We start from the raw sequence: 18,435 nt of genomic DNA, 5'->3' as shown, positions 1-18,435 counted from the left end.
CACGAATTAAATTTGATAAAACAGCGGAGGCCGAAATTTATCGAGGTCAATTATACTCGACGCGGAAAGAACGCGCGTCCACAGTCTATAAATATATTTAAAAAATAATAAATTAGTATAAATACTTTCAAAGGTATCTTATCGCAGTACTCTAAAAATTATTGATAGACTATTTTATATGAAGCACACATTAAAAAACATATTTGAGAGAGACGAGCAGACTCCGAGATTTTCCTTCATTGAGGTGCACGTAGGTCATGTGTCTTTTACTTCACGGTGGAAAATTGTCGTTGGCGGAGACACTTAATGCCCAGAGCACATCGTGCCGATGACTGCAAGTACCGGCACGAAGGATTGACCTGCGACCAGCGACAATGTCCCGTAGCGCGATTATAAATTCGTGAATACGTAACGCGCGGCAAGGACACGCGCGGTTCCCTTATGTACATTCATACCATGGCATACATATTCATGCCAGGAACGTGATACCCGCGGTGGTTCGCCTCGCGTAGCGTCCTTTTAATTCCGAAGCTCTAGCGCAAGCTGGCTCGCAAGGGTCCCACCAACGCAGGCACACGAGGGAGCGAGATAGAGAGGAGAAAGGAGAAACCGGCCTCCTCGATCGACACGTAAATCGAGTATCGCGTGAGCATAATGATAGCGCCGCGGACCTAAAGTCGCGATGACGATAATGACGACGATAACGCCGGCGATGCTGTAGCGTTAGCATATCGGAACTCACGGCATGAAACACGTGATTCCTCACCGGCGAGGAGCGAGGGTGGCCGCTCTCGATATTTATACGCAAGTTTTTCCCTCGCGGCCAGCATTATGGGAATTACATTGCATTACATAGTACATTTGGATAATAGTACCACGTGTTGCTGTGCATTATATGCTGAGCCTAATGTCGATAATGATTTCGCTAATGGTCCCGTGATACGCTCTTGGTAATATCTATACGATACCGCGAGTGAGATCGAAAGGATTCTCTATTGGATTTGCGCATTTCGTGCTGCAATGGTAAATCCAAATTGAACTCGTTTTCCAAATTAAACTCATTTGTTGAACTTCCCCGGATCTCGAGGAGCACGAGCTTATCGTAGATTATCCCTCGGGACGTTCACGTGTCCTTCAATTCTTATAGGAATTAGAGAACTTAATCTTTCGCCCATCTCGTGACGAATTATGCGGGTGGTTCGGGCGTGATTAAATCGCACGTCGCGTGACTCAATCGCGCGAGAATCGGGCACGATGCGGGAATCATTTTTAATATCTGGCAACGTCAGCTGTAACGCCAGCCCCGCTTCGAACTTTGGCCCTCCGTTCCCTTCTTCCTTCCTTTGCCTCTTATGCTCGGTGAATTGCAAATTCTCCGCAAAGAGTTTGTTTCCGTGATCTTCTCGCGCTTTTTCGTTCTACCCCTCGCGATCTACCCCAGCGAGTTACGATCGGGGACACTTTATCCGATATTAAATTCCCGTGACAGCCGGCTGCGAAAGTTCGACGTATTCATCCGTCGTTTTGCATGATACGCGATTCGTGGATTATGACGCCGCGTGACGCAAAAGCGCTATTAAATAGTCGTTATTTTGTTGAATTTTCTGTCATTTTGAAAACAAGTTTACGCGGATTCATAAAATAAATGATTAGAAAAATGATATTTGTAAAATATTGTGATCCATATTACAAACGATTCTACAAACGGAACGTGGAAGGATTAGATGACCAAAGAGGGTGATTTATGGTATAGCCACAAATATGGCGAGTGTCTTTCGGTTTTCCCGTGGACGACGACAATTGCCCTCTGGAGAGCACGGCACACGGCGTAAAACCGGAAGTAAAGAGCCGTGGCTCGAAATGTCACGAGACTCATTGTTCGCGAACGCAGCGCGGCCAGCCAATGGCCCACGGCGTGCCATCGGACCGGAAACGGTGGTGCTGGCCAACTTTACCGTCCGCGAAACTTTCGGATTAGTGCTCTTCCGCCTCGCTCGGCCGGGACGTTGAAAATTCGCCGAGGATGGCACAATTTTAGGCTTACGCATACAGACACGTGAAAACTAAATGGAAGTGCACACCAACGTGCAAAATTCTCGATTTAAAATGCGACAATGTAAGAATAATTAATTATAGAACGGAATTGGCGTTTCATCGAATTAGAGGGAGCGAGGAAAAACAACGGATAAAATTACTTCGTTTACTGAAATATCCTCATCACGAGTAAAATACCGTAATTATCCTTAAAATATCTCAAAGCAGAAAATTAAAAAGGGGTGCTTTTGACAACGCTTATGCCATATTCGAATTCCCAGCTAAATGGCTTTTACGTAGAAAGCGCTTAATTAGCCACGCGGACAAAGATTTCCGGTGTTAAGGGATTAAGCGGAATGAAATGGCCAACGTGCGCGAGCTGCACGTAGGAGCGCGACGATTTACGGGGCGTTCATCCTCGGGGACCGCGAAACGCAACGTGTTTGCCGTTGACACAAATTTATGATTTATATTACGGCGACACAAAGGAACACCCGTGAATTCGCGCGCTGAGCGTGTTACAGCCGCACGATAATGTGCGCGCGCGCGAGTGTTCACGAATTTACGGAGATGACGCGCGTTTACGATCCGCGAAGCACCTGTTCATGGCCTATAAGGAAAACTATATTTGCAGTCCAGTCGTATCGACATAAATCTGCGATGTAAGAAGCCTCATGCCAGTTTAGTTGAATTAAAATAAAAAATAATCAGTATCTACTCCATGATTAAATAACTATTAAGATTTAATTAGCCAATGTAAATGAGCGAATGGAATGATCTTAATAATAGCAAAATTGAAATAACAAGTAAATGTTTATAATCGCGTTATTTGATCGTCTCTTAATTAAAATGGGAGTTTTCTGAACTCTGATTGCCAAGTGAGTTCGCGTATATTAAAAATAGATTTCAAATATCCAATTTACATAAATGAACGTTACGTCCAAACAAAAATGAGAAATATCTTTCTGCCTCTATATATATTTTAGCACATGTGTTCTTTATTGAAATTGACCGAATTATATACACAACTTTTTAATTAGACTCCCGTAAATAGTTATATGTTAATTACCACTGCCACATCTCTCACTCGAATAATATTTGTAAAATTACCCAACGGAATTGTCTGACAATGAGTTCTGTTCAGAGTTGGTCCGGGGCATCTTCCGGGTGCGTGTGTGTGTGTTCGCGAGGTATACAGTTATCCGTTACGATCTATCGGACAAAATAGCCTCACAGATGTCATGGTGAGCTCATGATTTAGAGCAACGTGTACATACGTTTATGGGATCCGAAGAAACATGTGTGTAATTTCTGTGTATGATCCTGCGGTCGACACTGAAAGACTTACGACATAATGCTGTGTGACAGCCTGTGATACACCTTGATATCGTTTTTATTCGCAGTTAAACAACGTTCAGTGATGCGACATAACAAATACTCTATTTGTTACCGTATTTTTGTTTTCGATACAAAAAACTGGCGGTGTGTATTAAAAGCTGTATGTATGTTACTCGTCGGTGACACGAGAAGAGATGCCGCTGTTATCTTTCAAAATTCTATGAAATGCAATTTATTGTCCCCCGGTGATTTATATAAAAATAACTGAATTTACGAAACAGCAACGGCGGTGCTCGACATGTCGATTCACTATGAATAATGGAAAATGAGAATTTTTTCGCAATGACGTTCGTTCTCTTTATGTTCTTCCATTTTACGTTCCTAATTTAAACCATTTGTCGAGCTTCCACGTAAATTTCGCATTTGCTCGACGTGCGCGTATATATTATAGAATACATTTACAAGCAGACGTAGATAATGGTTATTTACGTGAGCGCGTCCAGGCATAAGCGCAATCGAAATTCAGGCGTCATTGCGTTGGCGATCGCGCGAATTGGCCGGGAGCAGTTTCGATATTCCGCGACGCCTGCTGTTGCCGCCCGCGCACTTTCTTTCTTTCTAAATCCGTTGTTTCATGCTCGTAAATTATCCTCCCGCGCCGTTGAGCTACTAATCACGTTTGCCGAACGGCGGGGGCGGCATGTGAAAGTTTCGTAAGCGGGCGGACGCGCGCTCGAAAATTCCGCGAGGGTTGTCCGCGTGGATGACGGCGAGTAAATTCCCTTCACGCCGCAACAACTCTCTCCTCGCGAACGAAGGGGCGCCTCGCTGTTTTGACGTTTATAAATAATTTTCCTCCGGCACGACTCCGCCGCCTCGACCATGTTGCAACCTGCTTGTTTCGCGAACCCACATGCTCGCGAAAGGGCGATGAAGAGGGCACGGGTGCAAGAAGATTCGCGAGGGGTGGGTGGGGTGAAGAAAACCACCTCGAAAACTTCGGCGGACCCGTGGGATCGGATTTGCGGCTGGAAAAGTGCACCAAGGTGGTGCGAGCAACTTACGGAACTTTCCTCGGTTGGCGCGGAATCGGAGGCACGGGGGTGGCCTGGTGAACGGGCGGGGCTGAGAATGAAGCTGGAGGGCGGCCGAACAATTTTGCTGTTTCGCCAAGTTACGCGGCGCCCGACGCGTCGCGTGGCGCTCTCTCGGACGGATTCGGTCGAGTGAAATGTAAAATAGAAAATCGCTCATGCGAGAACGATCCCGCCCCGGAGTGCCCGGGGGATTCAGACAGGACGACGTTCACGGAGATATTGCTTTTAGGGATTGTTCCGGACTGTCTCGATATTCCCGTAGCCGGTGGTGTCAGCCGCCGCGTTTGCTCAAGGATTCTGTTCGCAGGAATACGCGATTAATGAGATTTCCTTAATATTGACTTGGTACTGCGTAAAAAAAATCAACTATTCGTAGAATTTGCTTCGATGCTACAAGGGAGTTGACAATTGACGTTGGCGGATAAAAAGCGGTACTAATTGCATTTTCTCGCATGGTCAGCTTCCAAATGGATTTCCTCATCTTGCGCAGACACGTTTTGCTGCTCAATTCCCGAGGGAATATTCGGCTTGTTTGACCAACGCTCGAATCATCCGATCGATCGCACCGCAAATAGAAACATTCAAGTCAGAAGGACATGGTTAGGAAATTCTGTTGATTAATTGGTTGGCCGCGATTTAAGGCTGGATATCGATATTCTCCGGCAACATTTATCGCTGTAATAATTTACACGACACGCTTATGCGTTTGTAATCCTGTCTAAATTCATGTCAGAGCTCTAAACGACAATCTGTAAAATATTCTGTCTCGTGATCTGATAGATGAAGGCAAAATTGAATATAAAAATTGATGGCTCAATTCATAATAGATCTAATAATATCACGTCAATTGATCAGTTAACAGAATTCACATATATCGATAATAAATCAAACATGTCGCATTTAATCCTGTCGATTTTTGTTTGCTTTCATTCTCTTTTTTTCTTTCTGTCCTAGCTAGATTCATCATTTAGTTAACATTAAACTAAAATTAAATTAGAAAGAGAACGAACGGTGATACCATCGAAAACCCATGTTGTCCAAAAAGAAGGGCGTGTTGCCTAAAAATCGTGCGGCTTTGATATTTGTCGCGTAAATAGTTTACTGTCAGATTGCGAAGCCTGAATGACGTATAGTGGATCGAAAACGGGACAGCACATCAAGCACAGTGTTGTAATTAATGGCCCGGCGGAATTGACACGGGCAATCGAAAATGATTTCGCCTCTCAATTACGCGAAAGGTTCCCGTCACTCGAGACGTCGCGGCGCGCCACCGGGAGATCGAGGACGTTTTCATCAGCGACGTCCGTGAAATGTTTACGTTATGTTCCATCCCGTCTAATTTACGGGAATCGATACCCCGTACTTTGCGTAATTGGCCACGTGCACTTCCATGTGCACCGTTTTCATCGCTGCGTAGCCCACGCGACGAACACGTCGGCGTTACGCGTTTCGAACTCCTCGATTTAATTAACTCACACGCGCGGTGCCTTTGACGTACGAACATGCGCGAGTTAACTGAAAATCCACAGGTTGCTTTTTCATTGGGTAATAATTAATCCACGAACGCCGCGAGCATTACTCGCCCGTGAAACCGATTACTAATTTCGCAACTTGCCATTTTTCCTGGCTAGCCTCCGTTTTCGCGTACGCCATATGTGTGCATTTTGTATCAGTGTTTACGCTCGATGTGCATAATCACGTCGGCATTTTATTAATGAGCTCGTTATTATCTCATGTTTTAATTACGCGACTGATTACATGATTCTTTTTCCTCTCAATGCTTTTCTCTGGTATTTACCTTGACCCGCACGAAATTATGAAATACGCGATTGTTTAACGTAAAGTCAGAGAGCTCTCACGCCACCCTTTCCTCCAATTACGCGGGCGTGCGAGGGATTAAACGTCACGCTTAGCCGCAAGATTAATTGCTACTTTCGCGCCTTTTTACCCTCCCCTTTCTGCCCGTCTATCAATCTGCTCTTTTCGCACGTTTCACTTCCGAACTTTCTGCCGGTCCCGGTGCGCAATCACCAGCTCTCGAGGGGGGATCCCGGCAAGCAAGGGTGGGTGACGGGTTAATAGCGATTCGTGGTTGGTCTGCCGCCTTTTTCCTGCTACCCTCTCTTATCGTCTCGCCATTATAATCCGTCGGCTTATAACTTTTCTACGAGGTCGGGCCGGCGTTACGGTGGTGGGTTTTTCGGACATCGCTGAGGGGGCGACGGCGGGACTATGTCGCGAAGAATGAGGAATGAATCTTCGGACAAATGCAAGGTCGGAATCCTTATGGAGGGATTTTAACGGTGAATCCCGCCGGAGGGATTTTAACGAGTTCGCGATAACGCTCGTCTACGAGAAATTCGAGGTGCTGTCTTCCCCGCCCCCCTTTCCGACCTTTTGCCGCGGGATAAAAAGCACGCCTTTCTCTCATTCTGACTCCGAGGATTATACCGGAATTCGTGGCCGTTCTTTTCTCGGATAACCCGCATGAGTTTTGCGAATTACATTCGGGATAACGATTGATGGTTTCGCGTGACCCGCAAGCACTTGCTGTCTACATTTATTTTAAGCTTTTAACGAGTTTTTTTTATCTTTGAATCTTTTTGAAAAATTATAAACCCATTCATTTCGAATAGACTTAAACATTATACTTGCCATTAATTACGAGTAAGATGAATTATTATTAAGGATCGAGAGGAGCTATTTTCGAAATAAGATATGGACTGCAAGAAATAACATCTATATAATTTCCGTATCCGCTATTGGACCATAAAACATTTTACGCTCGTATAAAATGACGTACGAATTATCGATATAAATATTTTTATAGATCTTTTATGTGAACGATTATTGTAGGAAAAACAACGTTCATTATTGCTATTCCTGCGTGTCAAAGGAAACAATCACGTAAATTCGCGTTATATTGCACGCGATAAATTAGTTGGTTGAGGTTTTATTATGGCCGTAGTAGTTTTCATTGCAAAAGTTTCGTCAACAGGACTCGGTGTTGCAGCTCAAGTGCCTCCTACGAGTGGGAGCAACGATTTGAAATTGAATTATATTTCGCGAGTCGCGCTCATTGCGCGCGCGCGCGCGCCATTTATCTACCGGAATCGGATAAGAGGATCTGCTATTTCGCGAGATGACAAAATAAAATTAAAATGGAATAGGACGTTTCTCTCTGTGCGGTATGCCTCGTCCGCGTCTTATTATTTGCGGATTCGCGAATGAAACGAAACGTAGGATGAGCGCATGTCAGCGGCTTTTCATCTTTCTCCTCTCGCGAATGAGTCTCTTCTCCCTTCTGTCTTTATGGTGAATAAACGGGTCGTAACTCCAATAGTGTAATGATCGCTCGGGGAAAATGGTTCACCGAGTCGAAGAAGCGGATGAACGAGCGAAGGGCGGAGCGCAGAGTCGTTTTAAAGGACGGATGGAGTTTTATACGCGGTTTTTGTATCCGCCGGGTTCTATTAATCAGATACAGGATATAAACTGTGAAATAAACCGCCAGTTGAATGAAGGAGGTACGTCAGATTTTTTTTTCTCGAACGATGACGAGCTATTTGCGCGAGTCGACCAGAAGGAAAGCGAAGAACGATAAAAATTCTTCGCAATATTTTTGCCAGATTTGCAAGCAATTTTCCTCGCGATAGGAGTTGAAGCGATGCCTCTTTAAATATTGAAACGTCTGGACACGCAAAACGTGAGGTACATGAAATTAATATTATAAGCTTGCAAAATAGATTAACTTTACCAAGAATGGAACTCTGAAATATTCCGGCGTGTATTCTCATAATCCACCAGCCGCTCCTCAGAATGCTAAGCAAGCGGATCGCTTATTGCACGCAAACTCGATCGATACTCCATGCCGAGCGTAATAACGTGAAATCGAAATCTTTTATAGATTCGCGGCACACTCTCATCAACCGGAATAGTCTTATTGGTCCTTGGGGGTAAATGGTTCCCAGCCTCGATCATAAATCCGGATATCAGCATAAATTCTCCTTCGACGTCGTATAATCTCGGATAGATAGCTCGCTAATGAATCGTATGCTATAAGCATCGGGCGAAATTTAATCAATTTTTTTAATGCAGCAGCAGAAAAAGAAAAATCGTTTTATATGAATAATTATGTAACGCTTTTCACAATAGATTTTCTTTTTTGGAAAGGTTTCCTTTAATATCATCTCCGTGCTAATTACTAATCGACTTTATAGTCTCCAAATTGAAAAATTCCATTTCGGAATTCTATAATGAGCATTTTCGACTTTTCACCGTTACAGTGCACATCTCTCCGCAAATGTCGATAGTACACGAAGGAAATAAGAACGAGTATCGAACGCACGCCGACCCTCCATTGAATTACAAAACATGAAGACAAGCGAAGTTGACGATAGGAAATCGATTTCGACGCGATTACGAGGAGTTTTGGCTTCGTGATCGCTGGAGAGATTCAAACCATGGTTCTCGAGTCGGATATCGAAGGGAGAGGGCGGGGACGTTCCCCGTTTTCCGGAGGGTTGCGGCGTGCCGAGTTGGTGAGCTCACAGTTTATTTCAATTATTTAAATCCGCGTGTCCACCTCCGCCCGCTCCGTCCTCTCCCGTTCCAGCCCTCTGCGAGATTGGTTTAATTCAGTTCGACGCGTGGTAAGGGAGCACCACGGAATGCCGTCTACGTGATCAGCCTTCCGCTTCGCCGACCACCCCCACACCAACTCTATCACCCTCTCGCGCGCGCGGACCGATTTTCCGCAGGATAGTACGGATATTCCATGGATACGATCAACGTGTACCAACTATCCTCCCCGACCTTTCCTTCTTCATCGCGCCACCCCCATCTCGTCCATTTTCACAATCCTCCAAACGTGGATAACGCGGCTATCGTGGAACACCTGCCACCCGCCGCCCCTTTTCGTCCTTTGCGCGCCCCATTTTACCCCTCCCTCTGTCTCTCATATCCTCTTTTCTTCCTCGTGCACCCTCTCTCATTCCACGAATTCACGTCCCGCACGTTGCATCGTGAGTCCTCTTGCTTCCCCGCGCTTTTCGGGCGAACAACCCCGCCGCTGTTGCGGCGACGGTGGGACAGGGTTTTCCGGCACGACGTTCACGAATTCGCATGCTCAGCCGCAGCGGTTCACCGCCGCGAAATCGAAATTCTTGTTCTTCCGGGGACAGTCGATTGTCACGTTGAGTGCGCATGAGGAGTACGCGGTTGTCGGATAAATCGAGCTGAGAAACATCGACTTTGATAGGCCGACCGGACGTTCTCCACAATGCATACGGAACTTCCTGAGTTTTACGTTGCTGCTGAAGATGCGAGAATTGTCTCACTTAGAGATATTCATAATTTAACATAATCAACTTCAGAGCAGTCATAAACATGAAATTAATTATAATGCTATCTGGAGCAGCATGATATTGTTGAAAAGAGTGTATTGTCTAAATGATTAAATAAAAATCTAGTCTTTTAGTGCTGGCTGAATTAACGTAAAGGTTTCGTTATTACGAGAATCTGAATGCGACATTTCGAGAGAATGTGGGAAATTGACATACTGAAAAAAATTAATAAAAAAAAGAGTATATAATTTTGTAATGCTAATACTCCATATGAGTGGCTCGTAGAGTGCAGAATGTCACTGTATTATTTAAACGATTAAATAAAAACCTAGTCTTTTAGTGCTGGCTGAATTGACGTAAAGGTTTCGTTATTACGAGAATCTGAATGCGACATTTCGAGAGAACGTGGGAAATTGACATGCTGAAAAAAAATAAAAAAAGAAATAGATAAAAAACAAATGGGAAACCCTAATATGACCTAAACTGACTTGACCCGAATCGAATTTGAAGCTACAAATATCATGCACAAGTGTGCATTTTCGATTTTCACTCCATATAAGTGGACGTGCGACGATGTTCCAATCAAATATTTAGTTCTAAATACGACAAAAAATGACAGTTCTAGATTATCCACATTATGTCCCGAAAAAGATGACGTTTCTCTTCCATCACGCAAACCGCAATCTGGTGGATGCTAATTTTCCGTCGCACTTTGTCAACGCTATTGCGTGATTAAAAAACGAAGAGGGAAGAGGTACTTTCGTCTTCCTGGATCGATGTTACTTCGGCGTGTTCGAAGGGGCGCCAATTGTTGTGCCACCGCCTTCTATGGCACCCGCGCACCGATAGACGACTCCGTGTTGTGTATTCGGAGCGTACGTGAGCAACATACCTATTACGCTGATCCAAGAAGTCGTTGGCGGACGGGAGTCACGCGATTTACGGCGAGAACAACGTTGAATTAGTTCGCGAATATCGTAGCATGCCGCTCACGCCGTTTACGAATCCCTTGATCGACCGCGCAGCTCCGGCTACATGTGTACGTGTGTACCGTGTCGCGCGATTTGCTATCCCATGTGCGGATTTTGATGTTACGTTTGAAAAATCCAACTATCAGAGCGTCTTCCGTTCGGTACATTTCTCCTCGCGCGAGAAGCCTTTATTGCAATAGAACTGCATTATTAATAAATCACAAGTTTGGTGTTTTATTTAATATTAATAGGTCAAACTTGAAATTGATTTCCTCTCGAAATAATTAAGAGGTAAAATATATATTCACAACACGGTGATAGCTTGAATGAATTTTAATTTTGAACGTAACAGTATCCAATGTTTCGTTGGTTTTCTTTTGAGGGAAGCCAGCGGCACGTGGTTAACAAGACGAGGAACGTGATACCGAGCGTGGAAGACCAGGGGATGGGCAGAAGGGTTAATTTACCGTCGACTAAGGTTGCGCAAGTATGCGCCGTCTGCAGCGACTGCCAAGCTGTCGCCGGTACGCGAACGTGTCCGTCGCATACCCCGATCACGTGTACCATTCTCAGCTCCAGCCAGCATCTCGACAAGTTCTGAACTCGGCTTAACAGCGAGAGTTTTATACCCCGAAACGTAAAACGTATTACGCGGAGGTTCAGAAGTTCCGTTTGCAGTACAAAGTTCCGGTCTTGTTAGCTTGTCCTCACCCTAAGCTGGAAGTACGTAAGCCTTTTTAATGACGGGACGAACCGGCGAGATATTCATGCAAGAGACGCGGTGCGTTTTCGTAAGAAGGATCTTCATGGACTGTTTCACGAGTTGCTCAGGACGCTCGGAAGTACCTGTCGAACTTCCGGAACTACGGTACTTCAGCGTTTCCCGAAATGCGATCGCAGCTGCGGCGAGACTACACCGAGGAACACCGTTAACAATGCATCGGAAACGCGGCGGCTGATTTATCGTCGAATTCTCTTCGATAATAGTATTAGTATGCACGTTCAGTTTCTTGATATAATTAAAGAACAGGAATATTTATTCCAGGTCTGTTCTTTTCTCTTCTAGTTTTATATTAATAATATATTATAATTAAAAATATATTATTAATATAATTTATATTAATATATGCATAACCTTTTCTCTTTTAGAGATTTTATCTGTTTTTTAAATTTTATTTTACAATGGGCGGGTAATTTAATATATCGAAATCCTGCGTCGGCTCAAAAGTGAAACGTGCACGTGATTCCCGGTAGTGTGTAGTGGGCGTTTCGGATTTTCAACTCAATGGATAAACGTGCCAAATATTCTCATACGAATTCGATGCTCACGACGACGAATCGATAAATAATCAATCGGCGGCTATCATGCCGGGAGAATCGTCGCGTCAAAAACACAGGACGGCAACAGAGAATGGCTAGCCGATGGCGACAGCTGCCAACAACGCGTGCAATTTTACGTATCGCTAACATATCAGTGGACGACGCGCGGCGTGGCGCGATGTGTGGTGTATTGCAATGTTTTTCGTCATATAAAAAATACACGGACATTGTCCGGCGCGATACGGCAATCTGCGAGAGCGTCAAATCCATCATCGGCCGTCTACCGGATATTACGTGTGACGTACTAACAAATATCAAAGGAACAGTCGGCCGATTTCATGGCGCCGTACCTTCGACAAATGTTATCAGGCATGTGTGACGTTGATTAATGCCTGCGGAGATCTTGATCAGTAAACGGTACTTTCACGTAAAATAAGCTTTCTACATACGTACCATATTCCCTTTAAATATGTATACGTACATCATCGATACATCATTTATACTCTCTTTTAATTCCATGAATTGTAGATGCGTGCCTTTTTGCACATTTTTGACGAAAATAAATCTCTTGAAAAAGATTACCTAAGTTTATGATAGCACACATAAATAAAGGAAATTTATTTCTCTCTGATTTCTAGTGATATCCTGTATAACGTTTGAAGAGAGTAGACAGCGCGTTCAAGATTAATAAACCGAATCGTTGGTCAAATTTCTTTTTTCCTTTCGTGAATTCCTCAGAAGACTCAACAGAGAGAGTGTCAGCATGCCATCATAAAATTTAAATCCGTCGGGAACGGTGGCGTCAACTATTCCATGGTACCGATCCGGTTTCCGCCAATGCAGAAGCGCAGAAAGAAACGCGACACGTTCGTATTGCAAAAGGTCCGCTCCTACTCGCCGACATGATTCTAGACCGCTGCTGCAATCTATTTTTCATATTACTTCTTTCTTAGTTGTCCATCGTTTTTCTTTAAATTTTTTAAGATTTCCTTCAATTGTCCAATAAATCAAGGTCTCCTGATCTCTTAATTTGCAGTTATGCCTTTTTGTCAATGTTGAAGAAATTCTTTTCTCGATTATACGATAATTCGCATATATACATGTTTTCCTTCCCTTCAAAGCTAATTTAGTGGGGGCGGTTATTCTCTATCTTACTGGATAATTGGCCTCTCGTTTGCTCCCCTTAAAAACCATCGCAAAGAACGACTATTTTAAAACGAGTCGACCGGTCAGTTAACTGGTAAATACGTGAATACGGAGCATGAACCCAGAAAAATCCTATCTTTACCTTTATGAAAATGATGGTCATGCAAGGATATAAGAGAGGAACTACCGAGCGAACTACCGAGGGAAGTAAAACTGGGATTATTAATGAATAAGCCGAGAGAAGCACGAGCGAGTTTTATAGCAATGATGGAAACGATTGCGTAAATAAAACGGGGATGCGTGTTCTAATTATCACGGCTGCAAAACGCTAGTAAACAAAACAAAAACGCATTTGAAGTAAGATTGCATTTCATGCAATCACATAATTACGCCTCTCCGTGCAGTTTTTTATTTCTTCTCTGCCTCTTGAACGCATAATGTTCTTTATGGGTGCCATTAAGTTAGAAATTATTCGTGAAATAGGCGGAACACGTTTACCAAGTTTGAGAAGCAACTTGTTTTTGTATTCAGAAACTTCAATAAAACTACGATATAGAGCAAAACAGTTTATTTACTAAACTAATAGAAATCTGGAAGTATTTCTACTATGTTTTCATTCCGAATTCAATAAATTCTCGCAATTTTTGTAACGGTGCTTGGAGTATTTGAGCAATTTAGGTGTAGTTGGTTGTAAATTAAACTAGGTTAGAAATTAAACAAGGCACTTTTAATAGAGCGCTAAAAGGTGGTTATTTAGAAACTCAACAACCACCTGTGAGGAACCAACGGAGAACGTAATTCCTCATCTTCCACGGCGTGTAATTAACATTAATTATCGAGCTGCTTGCTGTGAGCGTGCAGGGGCTGGGAAATTTCTTATCCCCCGTAAATATACGAGAGCTCTTAGCTGACGGATCGTGACCTGCCGACGACGAAATTGGGTGACGACGCGAGCGAACATCCGGAAAGGCTCGCAAAAGAGCGAAGGAGCAGGAGAGCGTCGAGAAGCGTCGCGACACCGAACTCTATTGCACTGAATCGTTTCAAAAGACGTGAGAATCCGGCTCGCCCATCATCCGCCATATCACGCTCCTCTTCAGCGTTTCGGACAGTAATTAGTTGCCGCTTCTGACTTAAAATAGCGCTGTCAACTCGCTGCTGGCTACTTCCGCAAGTAGAGTCGAAATAAGAAAAAAATTGGGTCATCGTAGATAAGACGTTACTATACGCGACCCTTTCCCTTCTGCTTTAAAGAATTGCGCTTTCAGGAGGGATCCCTCACCTTCCATTTGCATCGATAGTGCAGGGTACGGTCGAGAGCAGATACAAGAATTACGTTGAGAGAAAACATAGTGAAAAGGGTGCTTAAAGAGAGTAAGTAAATGAGAGTCCCGAGAGATCCGTCACGTGGACGGAGATATCAGTTCATCGAACGAAATCAGGAACTCTCATTTAGCTTCCTGCGAACGTGCCGTGACTCCTCTCCGCTTTTGCCCTCACCGTTATTTTATCTTAATTAACATGAACGCATAGTCGATCATTATATGACGACAACACGAGTGTTGAGCGTGAAACGTATTGTGCAGTCTATGTAGATTTCTCGGCTGTCGTGCATTTAAATAAGTCGCTTAGAAAGGATAATAATCACTCAAATTGATGTCATCCGTCCATCGACTGCGAACGCAAGAATTCTAATTAAATGTATTTTGTCCAATGCATGCATGTGAAATTTCAATATATATAAGTGTAATTGTTATAAATTGTATATATGGACGAAGAACGCGACGATTTCTGTATGTGAATAAATTGCTTTAAAGCATTAACTCAAAACTAGATAAATTATGCATGGATTTCAAGTCATGTACCTGACAATATGAATGGAAATGCTAATTGCAGTTCTAAATAAAATAGGTGTTAAAGTGGGAAACGCGAAATACATAATATAAGAAGACCTCACATCAACGCGGAGGATTGTTCTCTCTTGAATCCTTGGCAGTGAGTACGGTATTTTAAAGAATCTTTCGTATAAACGAGAGCTCTTTGGATACGATTTCTTAAGGTAAAATGCAATAAGTTAGTTATTTCATATTTTACGCACATATAATTTATGTACTTCTTACTTTTTCTTATATGTTATCTTATTCTTTTTATAATTTTATACATTGTCATTAAATCTTTGCGCTTTATCAATGCATTTTTCACATAGCAATAAGTAGAGAAACAACAGTATTATTAGTGACATGCAAATGTGTCTACAATCGCCAAGTGCTACAAAAAATAAAAATAGTATCATTATTGCAACAATTTAAGCGAAGATAAAAATGAACTGTAAAATGTATTGCTGACCCATGCTACGAAATTGTTATATTTGTATATTTATACATTTTTACATTTTTGAAATCAAGGTTTATTTTCAATTCCTTCAATCAATTTAAATAACGTATACAAGTACATTTAATTTTTTAATTTAGAGTTGTAGATTTAAATAACATATATACAAATTCTAGCAACGTATCATTTTATGGATATTTCGAAAACATATCCATAAAACATAACACGTAACACGTATCTCATATCAAGATAGTTGATAGATATTTAAATTCTATTCACAGAATATCGTTTTTCGAAGATTTTATTGCATTCACACTCGAGCAATTTAATATGACGCGATCCAATTTCGACGAAATAAAAATCTTCGATGATACGATGAGTGATATGGATATTATAAGAACTTTAACCAGTACGGAATTTCAAGAGAAAGCTTTCTACATCGTGGATATCAATAATCTTATTAAAAAACACCATGAATGGCTCAGCAAAATGCCCAGAGTTATCCCGCACTTCGGTATTCCCATTTTATCTCTTACATTTTACGCGTTTGTGTATCTTTTCCTCACATTAGAAATTAATGGAACGTTCTCCGAAATTTCAGCGGTTAAATGTAATCCGGATCCAACGGTAATTAAAGTTCTGGCAAGCTTGAACGGTTGTTTCGATTGCGCATCCGAGGTAAAGCTCCAAGTTCTTCATGCAGCAAAAGTATGAAGATATGTCGAAATCAATTACACGTTATAAATATATTCAACAGCAAGAAATAAGCCAGGTGATGCAACACGGAGTGTGCGGCGACCGGATTATTTTTGCGCACCCAACGAAATATCCGTCTCACATAATGTACGCCAAGAAAATGGATGTCAAGCAAATGACGGTGGATAGCGAAAGTGAGCTGTTCAAGATCAAGGATCTCTTTCCCGAGGCTAAGTGAGGAAATAATAAAATAAAAGAAAAGAGATTAGAAGGAGTATTTTGAAAATAAAAGAACTTAACAGGACGTATTAGTGTCTTTTACACGTTTCTAAATCTTTCTTGTCAACAGAATTATCATACGTATACGCTGTGATGCGAAGAACACGCCGGTAATACTGGGTTTGAAATTCGGCTCCGAACCGGACGAGGAAACCGTACGTTTAATACAACTTACGAAAGATCTCGGCCTGAACTTACACGGATTCAGCTTTCACGTTGGTAGTCCGTGCGGAGAGTTAGAGGCTTACAGCAGGGGGATCACATTGTGTAAACAGTTAATTACCATCGCCAAGACGATCGGGTGCGACAACGTGCAGTTGATCGATATTGGTGGCGGATTTCCGGGGGATACCGGAACGGATACTGATGAGGTATTGACAGAGGAAACCTCTTTTGCTCAGAAATCTCTTTCTTGTTATCTCTTCATTACAATATCTATATAATACCTAATGAAAAAAGAGAATTTTATGATATCAAAAGTAAATTAATGCGATGCTAAGTAGAATATTAAAATACTAAAGTTGATAATATAAATTAATTAGATAAAAAATAAAATTAATTAAAATAGCTGCTAAAATTTTTAATTATAAGGAATCGACTCTTTTCCGAAAGCAGTCAATGACTTATCTATCATGAAAAAGAGTGCAATTTTATTTACGTACTATTCTAGTTTATTCATTGTATGTTAACATGTATTTTTCTAACAAATATTTTTCGTAATTTCTCTAGTTCGCTAGTATCATCAACGACGCGATACAGGATCTTGATTCCAGTATAAAAATTGCAAGTGAGCCGGGAAGTTATTATGTGTCATCCATTTTTACTTTGGCTTCGTATCTGCATTCCAAGAAAGTCATTCTGAGAAATGGAGAAAAGATAAGGATGTATTACATGAATTGTGGCGTGTTCAATTCTTTCATTGAAGAGCTGTTGGGTCTGCGGTCCAGAATTCCAGAATTACTTTCCGAGGTAATTCCGTATTTTATTTTCTATAACAATGCTTGATTAATCGAAGATAATCGATTTATTGTCGTAGTCAACGACCAATGAGAAATTCCTTTCGAGTGTGTGGGGTCCAACCGCCGACTCGTATGATTTAATTGTTAAGGACGTGATGTTGCCCGAGCTCGATATAGGCGACTGGTTAGTTTGGAAAGATATGGGTGCTTATTCTATTGCCCTTGCCTGTACGTTTAATGGATTCCCGATTCCAGTGACGATCCCGATCATTAGAAAGAGTCAATGGTTAGTAGGTTTTATCTTATCTTGTGATAAGAAAAAAGTATATATTTTAATAATATGCAATCTATTATTTCTTTTTATATTAGATCAAAAAATCAAGTCCAGTTTATATAAATTAAATTGGTTACTTTCGCAGGGAGAATTTTAAAGAGCAAATTAATTCGACGTAGACACCTGCTTTATTCCACAAAAAATCCATCTTATGATAAGATATAATAAAATTAACAAATTTCTAATGTTTGAAATTTTTTAAAAAGAAGAAGAAATAATTAAATAAGTAGGTAAAACTTATTCAAGTATATATGTGCATGTACCAACGAACATTTAAATATAAGTATTTCTACTGAATTATGATTTAAAAAGTTAACAACGTCAACAAAATTATACATAATAAAGTGTATGATTGCATCAAAGTAACAAAATATAAACTCGAAAAATTATTTTTTTCTAGTAGTATCCTGCATTAAATGGATATTTTTCGTAAATATGTATATATTTATTGCGATATACTTACATAAAGAAGTAAAATGAAAATTTAGCTTTATGTAATTTCGAAATATATAAGGAGCATAGAATTAGACGCAGGTGCGTGATAATGAGTATTAATTAATTTAATTTCCTTTATAAACGATTGGA

The 18,435-nt window shown here is 41.7% G+C and overlaps 2 protein-coding genes and 1 long non-coding RNA gene across 8 annotated transcripts in view; 1 reads left to right on the top strand and 2 right to left on the bottom strand.

Annotated features, from left to right (window-relative positions):
* Nucleotides 1-18,435, bottom strand: part of LOC105283841 (agrin) — a 360,457-nt gene that overhangs the window by 87,302 nt on the left and 254,720 nt on the right. The window lies entirely within an intron of this gene.
* Nucleotides 4,529-11,835, bottom strand: LOC113561732. The gene is made up of 2 exons (XR_003406405.1): nucleotides 10,143-11,835; nucleotides 4,529-9,936 (listed from the first exon to the last, which is right to left on the bottom strand). It is a non-coding gene; the product is annotated as an uncharacterized LOC113561732 (long non-coding RNA).
* On the top strand, nucleotides 11,969-18,381 carry LOC105283796 (ornithine decarboxylase 2-like). 6 transcript variants are annotated; one of them, XM_011346895.3, is made up of 7 exons: nucleotides 11,970-16,096; nucleotides 16,184-16,260; nucleotides 16,340-16,512; nucleotides 16,628-16,928; nucleotides 17,287-17,526; nucleotides 17,594-17,802; nucleotides 17,936-18,381. In XM_011346895.3, exons 1-7 carry the CDS (start codon nucleotides 15,913-15,915, stop codon nucleotides 17,967-17,969), a joined length of 1,218 nt encoding a protein of 405 aa, XP_011345197.2. In that variant the 5' UTR covers nucleotides 11,970-15,912; the 3' UTR covers nucleotides 17,970-18,381. The 6 variants fall into 6 exon arrangements, with proteins under 6 accessions (XP_011345172.2, XP_011345179.2, XP_011345147.2 ...); XM_011346870.3 differs by having other exon boundaries at nucleotides 11,969-16,096; nucleotides 17,594-18,381; XM_011346877.3 differs by having other exon boundaries at nucleotides 11,969-16,260.

Source organism: Ooceraea biroi, chromosome 4 (assembly GCF_003672135.1).
Source record: "Ooceraea biroi isolate clonal line C1 chromosome 4, Obir_v5.4, whole genome shotgun sequence".
Classification (NCBI taxonomy): Eukaryota; Metazoa; Arthropoda; class Insecta; order Hymenoptera; family Formicidae; genus Ooceraea; species Ooceraea biroi.
The sequence above is the reverse complement of the archived record's forward strand: the minus strand, read 5'-3'. Positions and strand labels throughout refer to the sequence as shown.

Coding starts and splice junctions, on each gene's coding strand:
- LOC105283796 (XM_011346845.3), top strand. CDS start 15,913: ATGACGCGATCCAATTTCGACGAAATAAAAATCTTCGATGATACGATG. Junction 16,261..16,339: donor GTTTCGATTGCGCATCCGAG/GTAAAGCTCCAA, acceptor TATATTCAACAG/CAAGAAATAAGCCAGGTGAT. Junction 16,513..16,627: donor GATCTCTTTCCCGAGGCTAA/GTGAGGAAATAA, acceptor TCTTGTCAACAG/AATTATCATACGTATACGCT.